This window comes from Eurosta solidaginis, chromosome 2 (assembly GCF_040869045.1).
Source record: "Eurosta solidaginis isolate ZX-2024a chromosome 2, ASM4086904v1, whole genome shotgun sequence".
Taxonomy (NCBI): domain Eukaryota; kingdom Metazoa; phylum Arthropoda; class Insecta; order Diptera; family Tephritidae; genus Eurosta; species Eurosta solidaginis.
In genome coordinates, this window is record NC_090320.1 from 290,531,140 (window position 1) to 290,547,608 (window position 16,469).

The 16,469-nt window shown below is 34.3% G+C and overlaps 1 protein-coding gene and 1 long non-coding RNA gene across 12 annotated transcripts in view; one reads left to right on the plus strand and one right to left on the minus strand.

Annotated features, from left to right (window-relative positions):
- The window catches only part of Cka (Connector of kinase to AP-1), a 100,891-nt gene that overhangs the window by 5,325 nt on the left and 79,097 nt on the right, over window positions 1-16,469 (minus strand). For 10 of the 11 annotated variants that reach the window (XM_067768477.1, XM_067768471.1, XM_067768474.1 and 7 more), the window contains 3 exons: window positions 11,655-12,084; window positions 11,362-11,577; window positions 1,818-1,874 (listed from right to left, as the gene is read on the minus strand). In XM_067768477.1, the coding sequence (XP_067624578.1) occupies window positions 1,818-1,874; window positions 11,362-11,577; window positions 11,655-12,084 (703 nt within the window). The remainder of the gene's footprint in view (window positions 1-1,817; window positions 1,875-11,361; window positions 11,578-11,654; window positions 12,085-16,469) is intronic. The other variant, XM_067768478.1, reaches the window with a different exon arrangement.
- On the plus strand, window positions 6,488-7,323 carry LOC137241172 (uncharacterized). Its single transcript, XR_010949924.1, has 2 exons — window positions 6,488-6,821; window positions 6,876-7,323. It is a non-coding gene; the product is annotated as an uncharacterized lncRNA (long non-coding RNA).

A 16,469-nucleotide genomic window follows, 5' to 3' on the forward strand; every position in this document is an offset into this window, starting at 1 on the left:
AAATTGCTAAATTATTATTAGATAAAGATAGTTCACAAATTTCGTTTTTCAACAGGTTTCGCAAAAACCATAGCTGAATAAGCAAAGAAAGGCATTGATATGTGCTCAGGACGTTTCCCCATGGCCAAATCCCATTAAATTATTAATTAAGAAATGAGCCAGTTCTTGAATTGAAGTTTGAATTGAACTACGCAGCAAGGGTGAATCTGCAATCTGTCTAGAGATCAGGTCCACCAGAAAGCGTGCAACAAGTGTGAGGACAACAGCCGTCAAGGGATGAATTTTTGCAAAGAGCCCATATCAAAGCATACATGCATTTATGCCATGGTTGTTATTGCCATAAATGATAATATTTTGTTTAAATAAAACAAAAAATATTATTTGTATCGTTTTATAAAATCTTATTTTATTTTAATTTTTTTTTTATTTTACTTTGTTTTATTTTATTTCATTCCATTTCATTTCATTTAATTCCATGTCATTTTAATTTATCCTATTTAATTTCAACCAATTTCCTTCATTTCATTTCACTTCACTTCATATCGTTTCATTTCATATCGATTCATTTCATTTCGTTTTATTTTTTTTTCATTTCCATATGATTTATATTTTTTTTTTTCATTTCATTTCATATCATTCCGTTTCGTTTCATACAGTTTCATTTTTATCTCTTTTCCATATCATTTCATTTTATTCTATTTCATGTCATTCCGTTTAATTTCAAATCGTTTAAAGTTTTTTCGTTTCAGTTAATTTTTTTCTGTTTCATTTCACTTCTTTCCTTTTCATTTTATTTTGTCTCATCTCACTTCATTCCATTTAATTTCATTGAATTTATTTTTCTTTTAATTCGTTCCACTCCATTTTTGTTACGCCAAATCACTTTATTTAATTTTATTCCATTTCATTTTCTATAGTTTCATTCCAACTTATTTTTTTTTAAATTATTTATTTTATTTTATTTCATTTTATTTTATTTATTTTGTTTTGTTTCATTTTATTTTATTTTATTTTATGTTATTTTTCTATCGTTTTCAATTTTAGTTCATTTTAGTCTATTGTTATTGAATAAAAATTTTTTTTTTTATAAAAATGTAAATTATAAAAAATTTATATGAAATTTGTAAATTTAAAAAAAAATTAAAAAAAAGTATGGAATATTTTGTTGGGAATTTTTTGTACATAAAAAGTGAATGAAAAACTTGGAGCATTTTTGGAGCATGTGTGATTTTTGTGTATTAGGAAAACGTTTTGCGATGTTTTAAAGGACGGTCTGGCAACACTGCACATTGACGTTCAAAGCTGTCATTTGCACCTAAAAGTATGCAGTAGTTGCAGACTGACAGCTCACACGTACACGAAATATCCCATTTCACCATGGATAATATCGGCGCCTCGCCGAACAAAATTATCATCCCATTTTTTGGGCAGCGTCAGTATATTATTACCCAAGTTTTTATCCACTCATGGTTGGTAGGGTTGCTACAAATAAATGTTCTCATACATTTAAAAGCAATAAGGGCAACCCCGCTTAATTCATACGAAAAACAATTTTTTTCCAAAATTCATCAAAAAATTTAAACATTTTCACCCAGCAAAGTTTTTCTGAAAGAAAGTAAAATTTTTGCGGACCAATTTAACGTATCAATAGCGCGATCAACTCTGCTGCTTTCGGAGCCACCAAAACAAATGCATTCACAAAAATAAAAAAAGCTGGAGATTTGTTAAGTAACAATCTTTTTCATAGTATCTTTTTTTATATACACATATACTATATAATAATGCAAGGATAATTTATTTATAAGAATAATAAGCACCTTCAGTTATTAGATTTATATCATTCAGAAGCTGCTCCCCAACCTCGGCGTCAAGATCTTTTTATATATAAAAAAATTAAAAAAAAGAACACAAAAAAAAAATTTATAATAATTGCTCAAATAGAAAGAAGCGAAGAAAATTTCTTGTACTTGTTGTAGATGTGATTAATTATTATTATTATTTTTTTCTAACTTTGTAACGCTCATGTAACCGCATGATTTTATAGCAATGAAAATGGTTTCAATAGGATTAAACTATGTAAAATGTGTACATATGTATGTATGCAAATAAGCTAGTGATTGAGTGGGGAGGGGAACAAACTAAATTAATATTCACGAGCTGGTCCCGTGCGCATCTTGCGCAACCAATAAAAAAGTTTCTTATCAAATATCAACAGAAATCAGCTGTTCTATCAATCAGCTTGCGCTGCCATCTGGCGTACGGTAGCAACTGCCGGTAATACTGTGCAACTATTCACAATAGTGCCATAGTACAAATAGATTCCTTTGTGTGCTCACAATCGCTTATTTTTAAAAAGTTATTTTAATAAAATATAGCTAAACAAAAGCTCTACGACCAAAATTGTCCAAAGCTCGCTAATAGCCCGAATCTCCATCTTTACAACCAAAACTTTACTTATAGATTTGGATTCCAAATAAGAGCGAAAAATGGACCCGTACTTAACAGCAGTTAGAAACAATATACATATATGATGATATGCCCATTTGCAGAACGGCGAGTTATCTTTCAAGCTCGAAATTCGCTTCTCTTGAGGGGTTTAACGCATACAACAAATTTTCATGTTAACTGTGAGTTAAAAAGCTCTGCAAGTGGGCCATAACGTGACTAATTATTGGAGAAAGTGAGAAAGCTCCTGTATCAAATTTGGTAAAGATATCTCAATATTTACTCAAGTTATCGTGTTAACGGACAGACGGGCATGGCTCAATCAAATTTTTTTTCGATACTGATGATTTTGATATATGGAAGTCTATATCTATCTCGATTCCTTTATATCTGTACAATAGGGCGGGTCAAATTGTATGGGGAAAGGGGGGGGGGGCGCAACTTCAGGTGCACATCCGTTTCTGAATCTATGGGTCATACTGAGTAATATTGTCCATGGGACCATAGGTCTGAAATGAATTTCGAGCCTCCCTAATTTTGTTAAAAAATTTTATATCGCAATCCAAATCCGAATTTGACATTTATTTCCATGTATTTTATTTGTGAGAGCCGCTATTCCGATTGGGATATAAAATTTTCTAACAAAATTAGGGAGACTCGAAATTCATTTCAGACCATGGTCCCATGGACAATATTACTCAGTATGACCCATAGATTCAGAAACTGGATTTGCCTTTTCAACAATAAATTTGACCCGCCCTACTGTACAACCAACCATTACCAATCAAAGTTAATATACTCTGTGTGCACAGCACGCTGAGTATAAAAGTCGAATAATCGAAAGCGAATAAAAGGCTACTGACTTAACACGGGTTTTAGTGCCCTATGAGGCTTCGTGGCGCCAGTAACCAATGTCACCACTTCGTCCCTTAATAACTGTTAGTTCTATCACTTTTAATTTGATAAATTTTCCACACTGTATCATCTTGTAACCTATTGAAACTGAAAGTTTCCTTGGACTTCCAGGAGGAGAATATTGATGGCAATGTGCGAGTGATCGTAACCATTGTAGAGGCGAAGCACTGTTATAAGAAGATGCAGAGAGTAAGAGGTACAAACGCTTGGGAGCTGTGGTTGAACTAACCACAGCTAAGCATTACCACTCGAGGTAGTAGAAAATGGCGGAAGTAGTTTGCTGCCAAGAACTTTGCCGCAAGAGACCCGGTGGTATTAAAAGCATCGAGTGGAATGAAGAGGTACAGATCGGCTGGAGGCGATGTCTACTTTAAAGAGGCCGAAAGGCACAGTCCCAGAGCTATGTGGTTCGCTAGTTGCATCGACAACACATTGTACAAAAGAGAGTAAACCGCTTCCACCGTTTGATTCAGCGGGGTGGTAAATGAGGTTAAGTTAATAGGGTGTAAATACATCTTGAGATAGCTAGAGAGAGTTGTTCCAAAGCTCCAAAGACGAGGCTCAAGCAAGCGATTTGAGGTAGTTGATAGAGCGAAGATCCACGCAATACCAAAGGCCAAGGCAATAAGATAGAGCTAGACCATCTGGCACTTGCCCGACTGCCGCGGAAACGAACCCTCGGGTCTGTGGCTTTTAATCGTTTCGGAAATTAGGCATGCTCTCCCGGGGGTATATTGCAAGGCCCTTAACTTACTGATCGATTTGGAACTCGATTGTAATAACTGACCAGTTGAAAAACGACTATAAACACGCCCACTTTTTCGATATCGCAAAATGGGATTATTCATTAATAAATATTGATAAATGGGTGATACTTGGCGAGCGGGTTGATTTATGATTCAAAATAAAAATTTTGTAAATAAAAAATGAAACTTTTACAAGCCATAAACCAATAGCCCGTGATACCGAGATACTAAGTCGAAATTTCATAGAAGCGTTTCTGTTGCGAGTATGAAGTTATAGGATAAAAACTAAAAAAAAAAGTAAGAACGGGACTGTAGTCGACTTTATACCTTTCATGAATGAAGCTGAGCCACAAACTTATCCCATTGGTAATATCCGAATTAGTAATGGGCTCTATAAGATATGGAAAATATAGAGAACAGATGTACATGAGCGGCATTTCCATATATATTATGACGAATGTTAGCATCACTAAGTGACACTAGCATCCCTAAGCTGATACTAAGCAGCCACTCGTATGTACGTAAACAAAGCTATCATAATTCACACTTACATACAAGGCAACGGAGAGATACCATCAGCCGAAGTAGTACTCACATATACATATGGCTACAAACTACAAATATACATGTATATGGCTGGTAACCAAGCATGAAGTTCACGAAATTACTAGACCTTAGGAGAAATGGGTGAACGAGGAAACCGAGAGTATAAAAGCAGCGCAAGCTGAGGCATGACTAACCAGTTTTGATTTAAGCACGCTATTGGTTGTGAAGAATAAGAGTTATTGTGAAGTACCCTCAAAGTAGTCTAATAAAGACCATTTGCATTATTGGAGTTATTTATTCAACAGCATAGCGATTCGAACGTTATCAGAAGGTTTGGAATAAGCGGAATTTCCCAAAATTCGTTACAATATCAAAAAAATAATAGATGAGTAATCACACAAAGTTTCACGTTACTTGTTGTCTGCAGTAGGTAGCTATGACGATGAATCTTTTATCTGAACAATAGGTTGTATGGAATGTGTACTATATATAATACCGATCCATGCGATTTTTTCAGACAACAATATACGTATGCCATATACATACGTAATCATTTAGTAGAGTTCGAAGCTTGTAGCTGTTGAAGTGGAGCAGAAATTACAAAAAGCTTCCTACCTGAACAATCGGTTGTATAATATATATGCGATATACATACATATACGACAGATCTCTAAGATTTTTTCAGTCAAGAATAAATGCTATATATGTAGTCATTTTGTGGAATTTGAAGCTGGTGGCTCTTGAATTGAGTCAGGAATTGCGAAAAGCTTCTGATCCGTACAATCGGTTGTGTGGGATATATGCTATATATACGACCGATCCCTATGCAGTTTTCACACAACAATACGTGCCATAAATGATGGCATCTGGCCACAAAATGAAATCCATTGATCCAATTGTGGAGGCAACTAATTTGCAATTTTCTCTTTATTCAGGTTGTTGTTGTACTAACGATAGACACTCCTCGAAGCTTTTGGGGAGTGTTATCGATGTTGATGGTCCTTTGCCGGATATAGATCCGGTAACATAACACCATTAAGGTACTAGCCCGACCATCTTGGGAACGATTACTATGACCACATTAAATCTTCTAGGCCCTCCCGCCACCATAAGTGTATATATGCACATATGTCATGCTCTGTGAGTCACTGTAAACTTTATTTTATTTTTCGATTCACCTCTTTCTTTTCTGGAAAAAGTGTTACACTTTTTGTACACCGCGCAAGGGTTGTAAATATATTTTGCTCTATTCTAAAATGCAGGCAACGCCTTTACATAAGTAAAAAAGGACAAAATTAAACAGCTCAGCGGCGGAGATCAGCTGCCTTTTTGTTGTATTTGGTTTTACAAAAAAAGAAGAAATTTCTTTTGAAGTATACGCCTCGCATAACCTTGATTTGAGCTTGGTACTGTCGATATAATCAAGAATATCTGAGCGTCCACCGTGACCCAATGGCAATAAAACAATCGCAAACTGTGCACAACGGTTCATGTTCACTTCTTCCAAGATTCATAAAAGACCATTTCTCTGTGTATGAGAGAAGGAATTAACATTTCCTTTTTGGCATTTTCTAAAAGTGATTGAAAGTATTATAAACACATCTATTTTATAAATTTTGTGAGAAAACTTACAATGAAATCAGAAATACTCAACTTGAAGAAGAAAATACTTAGCGGAAAACTAAAACAGTTGTAGCTAATTAGGAAGAACACTTGACATCGATAATCGATATATGTGTACTATGCAATGTACTTGTATTCAGACTAGTTGGAGCGCACATTATAAGCAAACCAAATAGTTGGTAGATTTCATGGCTCTTTACAATCGAATAGATTTAAGGGCCTATTACGGTACACAACTCAACTTGGTTGGGTTGTAATTAAAACAACTCAACTTTCAGACAACTCAACTCCTGTTTGGTATTACGAATTACAACTTATTTCAGTTGAAGTTGAATTGGTGCTGCCAAGCTAAGAAAGTGATGATTTGACAGATAAATGAACAGCTGATCAATTTGTGGCAGAAATTTAAGCATTTTCAAATGTGATTTTTTTATTAATGTTATATGAAATCTATTTTATAATGGCGAAAATGTTGGTGATTGACATGTCGCGATTACGGAAACATTCGCGTGATCATTCCAATCCCTTGGAACTACCAAGCACCAAGTAAGAAAATGTTTAAGTGACAAATAATGAGCTTCATATGAAGTTATTTTGCAGATTGGAAAGGAAGCATTTTACTCAGTACTAAACAAAATTAAGAACCATTTCCGCATACGCGTTCGTATTTTAAAATTATGCGCCACACTCCGATTCCTTGCTGACGGCAGCTATCAAATATGCTATGGAAATGATTTTGGTGTTGGACTGGTATTAGATATAATTGAGGAGCGTATTTGTGCGAAGTAGATTAAAACCCTAACATAAAAAACTGTATTTTACTCAAATAGGATTCCCAGGAGTAGTGATTAGTATCAATGGGACTCGCATAATTTCACCTATTTTGGCTGCATCCAAACTGCGACCAGCCTCGTCCAACTATGGAATGTCACTACATAAAGTCAAAAAGTTATTCAATGTAATTCGTTTAAACGTTGGTTTTTCTAGAAATGTGTACAAAATTGTTGATTATTGTTTGATTAAAAAAGGTTTAACTACCGGCTTTAAATTTTTTGTTTTTTTTTGGTAACGTTTTATAAGCCCGTGCACCATCTATCTCTTATCAAAGGTGGTATCAAAAGACGGGTTTCCATCTCTGTTTTTAGGATTCGAAAGCGAAAATTAAAAATTTTATTTCTTTCGAAAGATATTTACAAAGACCCACAAAATGGCCCGAGAGGTTCCGAAATATGAGGCCCGGTCCACAGTTTTTTTGCACAGAACATCTTTCTGCGTTGGCGGCCTTTGGCCGCGATTCGTAAAAATAATCCTGGTTGGGTCCAACACCTTTCTGCATTGCTGTATACAAAAAATCTGGCAAAATACAACAACCACATGAAATTAGATTTTATTAGAATTAATTTTTGTGGTAATTCTTTACAACAGCATGATACTGCTAATACGTGTCCAAAAATATCGAGAGAGGTATTAAACGACGCGTCTTGACATCAGTATTAATAATCCGAAAGCGGAAAATACAAATTTTAACTCGTTCAAAAGATATTAAACACAAACCGAAAAAAGACAACAACATTGCAACAACCACATGAAAATCGCCAACTTCAACTGAAAATATCTCCGGACAGAGATAAAATGTTTATTTTCCGCTTTCGGATTATTGTTCTCGAGATTAATAGCGTCTTTTGGCACCTCTCTCGATATTTTTGGACGCGTTTTAGCAGTGTCATGCTGTCGTAAAGAATTACAATTTTAATTTTCGGATTCTTAAATCGGAGGTCGAAACGTGTCTTTTGATACCAACTTTAAACATTTTTGTTAAAAATTAGGTGGTGAACCGTCTTCTAAAACGTAACATTTTTTCAAAACAACTACAAAATTGTATGAGACAACTGCTAGTAAGCAGTTGTAAGATTTTGACGTCTTTGACAACTACACCAACACAAGGTTGTAAACGGCAATGCCACAAAAAGTTGTAAGGCTAGACAACTCAACCGAAATTTTTTTTGACAGGTTGAGTTGTAATCTGTAATACCAAATTGCGAAACTTCAACCCAACCAGAGTTGAGTTGTAAACGGTAATAGGGGCATTAAAAACCGGGACATTTTAGGGTTGGACCGGGACATGACCCGGAAAACCGGGACGTCTGCCAGCCCTAACATGGTAGCCATTTATGTTCTTGCACTATAAATGTCGAAAATTTTCTGGAGTAGGAGTAACTCTATTACGTCTTTAACATTTACTTAGGCAACAATTTATTTCAGAAAAGAAAACGCTATAATATACTCGTTGATATGTGAAATATTTGATTTTAAGACAAATTTCCCTAAAATTCTCCCATGTGTGCTGGGGATCAGGTTCAACAACTGAAAATTCTTAAAGAAACATTCGAAATATGGCAGAGCCTTTTTTCAATTTCATACACATTTTTATGAACATATTTTAAATTCCGAAACATTTCTTTTATAACAATGATTTGTGCAATAGGATATAAAAATTTTATTAAAAATTTTATCCTAAAAAACATTTAAACATGAAATGCTACAAAATGGATTTACAAAGTAGAATAAATAATCATAACAGGAATAATAAATAAAAATTTACAAAGAAACAAGTAAGGAAAGCTAAGCTCGGGTGTAACCGAACATTACATACTCAGGTATCTCAGGCATATCTGGTATCAAATGAAAGGTGTTAATGATTATTTAAAAGGCAGTGGGCATTAGTTCTATAGGTGGACGCCTTTTCGAGATATCGCCATAAAGGTGGACCAGTAGTGGAATTCACTAACTTATAACGATGCAATTTGTCGAGATTTTAATTAACGATTTTGTCGCTTGCCTTATCGATTGTGCTATTCACTAACTTAGTTTTGACGACTCGAAATAAATGACATTTAAATTTTCTTTTATTAATAGAAAGGTGGCAGCACAGCTTAACGAAACCAAAAAAATACGAAAAGAACAAAAGGGATGCCAAAAATAAATAAATTCCGTATACTAACTGCTTTCAAAAGCCATTGTTGTGCAAGTTTTTACATATTTTAACAAAAGATAAGTAAATGCGGTATTAATTTCTTTTTTTCTCTGTGGATATCGCAATTAGTCTTGTACCCCTTCATCAAGTTGAGAAATAATATCATGAGCCAAGTCTGGGATTAGTCGGTACAGCTTTCGAAACTCCGTTGGTTTCAAGTGGAATGGGTTATCTACTTCTCTAAGAAGGTGTCTGTCCACTGGTGATGGACTTATTGATTCTTCATATTGTGATAAAACGTACGCCAAGTACACAAATGCCATTTGATTTAAAAAAATAAAGCAACTTTTCGTGTTTGAAAGTATTTAATTAAAGTTCCGATTTTCTTTTTTAACTAAATTTCCAGAAATGTTAATTTCGTGATTTTTAACGCAGCCCATTTACTTGCCGTTTATTTAACAACACAGCTGATCGTCGATAAACGAATATCGATACAAAATAGTTACTGAATAACGAAATCGTTATAGTTATCGATTCGCAAATAAAGCGAAGGCAAATGTCGTTAAAAAAGTTAGTGAATTCCACTACTGGAGTGACTCTGGAATGTGTTTGTACGATATGGGTATCAAATTAAGGGTATTAATGTGGGCTTTAAAAGGGAGTAGCCCTCAGTTGTATATGTGAAGGCGTTTTCGAGGTATCGACCAAAACGTGGACCAGGGTGACCCAGAACATCATCTGTCGGGTATCGCTAATTTATCTATATCTGTAATACCACGAACAGTATTCCTGCCATGATTCCAATGGCTTTTGATTTCGCCCTGCAGAACTTTTTCATTTTCTTCCACTTAATATGGTAGGTGTCACACCCATTTTACAAAGTTTTTTCTAAAGTTATATTTTGCGTCAAAAAACCAATCCAATCACCATGTTGCATCCCTTTTTTCGTATTTAGTATAGAATTATGGCATTTTTTTCATTTTTCGATATCGAAAAAGTGGGCGTGGTCATAGTCGAATTTCGCCCATTTTTAATACCAAGATAAAGTGAGTTCAGATAAGTACGTGAACTAATTTTAGTAAAGGTATATCGATTTTTGCTCAAGTTATCGTGTTAACGGCCAAGAGAAAGGACAGACGGTTGACTGTGTATATAAAATGGGCGATTTCGCCCATTTTCACAGAAAACAGTTACCGATATAGACGCTATGCCCTTACCAAATTTCACAAGGATTGGTAAATTTTTGTTCGACTTATGGCATTAAAAGTATTCTAGACAAATTAAAAGAAAAAGGTTGAAATTTTCTTTTATTTTTGTATCTTGTTGCACCATAGCAATACTGGAGTTGAATGTTGACATAATTTACTTATATACTGTAAAGATATAATTTTTATTTAGCACACATATAGTAACAGTAATAACGTTCCTGCCATCGTGATATCTTCAACGACTGCCAAATTACAGCTTGCAAAACTTTTAAATTACCTTCTTTTAAAAGTGGGCAGTGCCATGCCCATTGTCCAAAATTTTACTAATTTTCTATTCTCATAAGGTCAACCCACCTACCAAGTTTCATCGCTTTATCCGTCTTTGGTAATGAATTATCGCACTTTTTCGGTATCGAAAAAGTGGGCGTGGTTATAGTCCGATTTCGTTCATTTTAAATAGCAATCTGAGGTGAGTACCCAGGAACATACCAAATTTCATCAAGATACCTCAAAATTTACTCAAGTTATCGTGTTTACGGACGGACGGACGGACATGGCTAATGAATTTCTTTTTTCGCCCAGATCATTTTGATATATATCTATATCTATCTCGATTAGTTTATGCCGTTACGGATTACCGTTATGCGAACCAAATTAATATACACTGTGAGCTCTGCTCAGCTGAGTATAAAAACAAAAAAAAAATTGGTTAGTTTGGAAGATAATGCGATAGAATAAAATTATTAAGTGAAAAAAGCAAATGGCAAGAGATGCGTACTCTTAGTTAAGTTAAATATAACAATGTATTAAGCAAGAATTGACTACTCTGCGCATATATCAATTAATGCGTAAGCGTATATAGGTATGTAAGTATGTATTTTAATTCATAAAATTTATGTCCTACCTTCGCTTATCATATCCTTGCTACTTTTATTACGTTTTGTAGTTTTCACATCGCTATCGTCATTCTCGCCAGATACCATATCGAGATCATCGGATATCTCATCGTCATCGGACATTTCGGTAGTGCCAAGAAATTCAAAGTTAGCCATTACTGCAGCTTCAGTGTCCAAAATTATGGCATCGTTTTGCTGAGCTTTCTTAGCTGGTGTGCGACGGCCTACATAACAACAACACAAAAGTATAAAAAGTAAATCGTATTTCAATTCTCTTTGCTTTTTTTCTGTGTTTACTAACCCTCTGATTCTGCTGCACGTTTATTATTCTCATTGCCATTTATATTGGGACTAACATTTTCCTCTTGCTCAGAATTATTATTGAGGCCAAGTATGGAGCGCACACGATTTGAACGCACATCAATTATATTATCTGTATAACCAATTTCGGCCAAATACTGTCGTAACATTTGTCTGCCTTGTCGCCAAGTTGTATTCGATACTGAACTATATGGTACTTCGGAATCTGGCGCTACTTCGCTACCGAGACCACCATCATCTGTTGGTGGTTTTAGTTCATTCAATTGTGGCGGATCCGTACCATATTTTAATCGATAGAATTTCGCGCGTTCCTGCCGCAAAGCGTATTCTAACATTTTGATGCGTCGCGTTAGATCGGATTTGAGGCTTTCCAAGCATTTACGTTCTCCCAATAGCATTGCGATGCGTGCCTGTTGATGGATAGACAAAACAAAGTTGAAAACGGCATGTCAAAAATTATAATACTGTTGAAATTAAAACTTTTTTAAAATTATATGTTTCGTAGATTCTATACTTTAGAGGGTTATGCTTATATGGTTATATGCTTTAAAACACTTCAAAAACAATGTAAACTGGAGAAAAACTGTTTTAAGGAATACGAACCGGACCCGTGCGCATCTTGCGCAACCAATATGAAAGTCTCTTATCAAATATCAACAGACATCAGCTGTTCTATCAATAAATAAAGACTTACAGCTTGCGCTGCCATCTAGCGTATGATAGCAACTGCCAATAATGCAGTGCAAATATTCACAATAGTGCCATAGTACAAATATATTTCTTTGTGTGCTCACAACCGTTTATTTTTAACAAATTATTTTAATTAAATATAGCTTAACAAAAGCACTACGACCAAAATTCCCCAAAGCTCTCTAATAGCCCGAATCTCCATCTTTACAACGAAAACTTTATTTATAGATTTGGATTCCAAATAAGAGCGAAAAAGGGACCGTACATAAACACAGCAATAAGAAATAATATATATGATGATAAGCTGATAACAAGGGACCGTGAATACACATAGGCTACGTTAGGTTGAACTGGCTGGCCCGACATTTTCAAACCAAACTAGCCAAACGCTCCAAAGAGTATCGATAATACCACTGTCAGGAAGTTGCTTTAAGATATTCCTCAAAAGCTACATATGGCTACCTCAGAATACGGATGTCGTGCGTTACAAATCTGGATTTTTCAGAAGACGATTTTTTAAGTTCAACAGAAAATATTTACAAAATAGCTCCGTGGATTTTCTCAAATTTCGTACTGATAGTGGACTGAGTATTGCACTCTCATCAGGCTTAGTGAAATTAACTGTAACTATTATAGCAAATATGTTATTAGCGTATAAAACAGCACTCATGATGCACTGTAAAATGAGAGCACATACACCAAATTTTGAAGAAACAAAGATTCTCCAGCAAGAACAACATTATAGCAAACGTTTCACTCTAGAAATGTTACATATCGTCGACAAAGATACAAACATTAGGCTCAATTATAAGACAGATATATCGAACTGCGCGCACAGCTACAAATATTTACTTTCCAACAAGACGGTACACAGCTCCACGTCAGACAGAGCAGACGTGTAAATAAATGCAATGTATGTACATATATTTTGTTCTATTTTATAATTTTTAATATGTCAATGTTTTATTTTATTTTGTTTCGATTTTGTCAATAGTTACGCCCTGAAGACGGTTACCGGAAGAGTAGCCGAAATATATTGGTAGTAAAACTTAAACATATTGTGTTTTACTCAATTTGACCTGAAGCCAGCTTTAAACAAAATAAGTAAAAACATTATTATTTATTATCATTATCAATAAGAAGAATTTTCCACTAATAAAATTATTGGTTTTCACTACAATACATTCTTTATTCAAAGTAAAATAAAACTGTGAGCAACATTACAAAATGATTGATAAATATGTAAGAATAACAATGCATGTAAGCTATTGAAAGATGTCCTTATAAAATTTGCGGTCGTTCTCCTTTTCAAAGTAACACAACATACTTTTTAAGTCTTTTATTTTACCTTCGTCGAGTTTTTTCGGTTTTAAAACAGATAATTGTTTTTCAATGAAGTTGTCCGGTGTATTTTGATTTATCCGTCGGAGGTTTTCTTGTTTAACGTTTTTATAAATTGACTCGACTTCACCATGCGAAAGCTTATAGCCGATTTCATATAAACTTGCCATATCATACTCAATATATTTTATTTTAGAAAATGGAATGGATTAAAAATATAGTGTTTCTGCTTTCAAAGCAAAATTTTTGAAGTAATTTCTTTCTATTTCCAAAATTTTAAGTTTCACTCTTTCGAATACAGCGTTTCTTAAGAGACGTACCGATGCCGTTTGACTCGAAATCTCAAGATGTTTTAAATGTCGCTCAATGACACTGTGTACACAGTCCACTTCTTGGATCTGGGAGTGCCCCGGCTCAGAAAATTTTTGTATTGCAACTTTAATACGACTACGATGTATGAGGTGAAGTACAGCCGTGGCAGTTATTTTATTTCGATTTTGTGGAATGCAGGAATCACTCCATAATATAACTTGCTTTATTTCGGGGCAATCGTTCTCAACGTTGACTAAAATTTTTAAAAGAGCGCTTGCTATATCATTACTACTTCTTCCAGCACTACATTCATTCCATAGGGCACAGTACGTTATTTTTCACCATTGCAATTATCTAGAGTTCCCGTCAAATTATAGATACACACTTTTCTCTTGTAATAGCAATTGGAAGCGAATATTCTGGGCAAAGTGAAAACATTTTCCAGATCGTACCACAAAACGGCAATATAGGAATCTTTATTGCGGCGATCGGCATCTCGCTCCTCTTTGCATATGGTCTTTTGCACATATGTCATTTCACTTTCATTTAAAATATTTTTATTGACGTTTGCGTAAACACACCTATCGCATTGGTCTTTTTTCGGCTTATAAAATGACAAGTTGAATTCATTATTAAATACACTCCTATATGTGTGTATGCGTACAGGATATTCACACTTTTCCTTATACAAATCACACATTTTTTGTAAATTTAAATTGCACTCGTGATATTCTTGAACGGCAGTAGTGCGAATCTATTGTCGGAAAAATATTAATGTGGACTTTTATTTCTTCAATTTTGTCCTGCGAGGTTTTTGGTCTATCATGGTGCTTTCTGCGTTTATTTCGCAGTACTTGTTCAGGGTCATTCAAAAATTTGAAACAATAATAAGTTTTCTTTCAGATATTCCCAAAGTATTAAGAAAAAAAATTTTACATACTGCAAATGTAGTAGCGTTTACTTGAAAAAAAAAAAAGATTGGAAACTCTTGTTTTTGCGAAAATTCTCTTTATCTTTAGATGTGCATCGACGCCTATTACTTTTGGTTTGACAAAATTAGCATAAATTAGCATTTTTTGATGGAATTTAACTGCCAAAATTGTGAGTGTATTTCCCTCCTTTCACACTCTGTAATTTTATTTTTGCAATCACGAATGCAGCTTTCCTTACAGGGTTGTCGTATACTTACTGCAGGGCGCTCTACACCTTTCCTATTTACATATTTCTTTTCTTTTTCGCGAAGGGATTTTCGTACGTTAATTTTCCATGATTCTCGATGTCTCTGACGCTTTCGTGCCCTACTTTTCCCAGTGCCTGAAGATGTTCCTTTTTCACAATTGTTAGCACTTTGTTCCAGGTTAGAGTTAACACAAATACTCGAACGAACCATGCCAATATCTTACTCAATATTAAAGGAATGATCTAAAATTTCATCATCCGATGAAAAATCGCTTGCGGACATGTAACTATTCATTGTTTTTGTTTGAAATAAAATTCACCTTTTAATCACAAGCGCGGCAACAAGCAAAAATATAGTTAACTGAATTTTATATTGCAACTATTTCAATGCATACTAACACCGGTACCTACTTTTAAAAAAGTTTGTCGGCCAAAGTAGTTTTTTCCCACAAGTGAAATCACATTTTCTTTTAATTGTTTCGATTCTTCACCAAAAGAAGCAATAGATGGTATGGAGTATAAACAAAATCAATAAATTTATTTAAACTCACATCTATTTGCTGTTTTTGTTACTTGACATGTTCAATGTATATAAGTGCATTTAAATTGTATGACATACGACAACTGTATTCTTAACAAAATAAATTATCAATTTGAATATAAAAATGTCGTATGTTCGTTATTTGTTGCACATACGACAAAATACTACACAGGACATTAAAATCAAGTGACATACGACAAATGCATGATGGATATCTGGAAATCTATAGCGTTCAGGAAGAAACTAATGGTACCGTTCGATAGAGCATGAAGAGTATGCTATGAAATTGCAATAATCGTAAAATCGAAAATTTTCACATTCGACATCGGCATTCTCAGATAGCGATATGTCAAGTATAAAGATGCATGCAAATGCAAATTAAAGTAAAATAAAATGTGCTTTTAAAAAATACCACGGTGATTCTATTGCAAAATTACGGTAGTAGTTGTAAATACTTTGGCTAAGTCCAGATTTTCATTCGATATTTGAACTTGCCAATGGCAATGACACTGAAATTTTCAATACTCATTGATATATGTATAAGCGGTATCGGTTTAAGAGCGAAAATAAAAGGTAAAAAGAAATGAAAATTGTTGTCATTCTTTGCAATTTCTGAAGTTATATGAAAATTGTTCTACATACATGACATACATAGCACTCATACTAACGGAACGCAAAAAAATGCGATTGTAAAATTGCATGGTTCAACTATATGGTTTGCTCATCTCTACA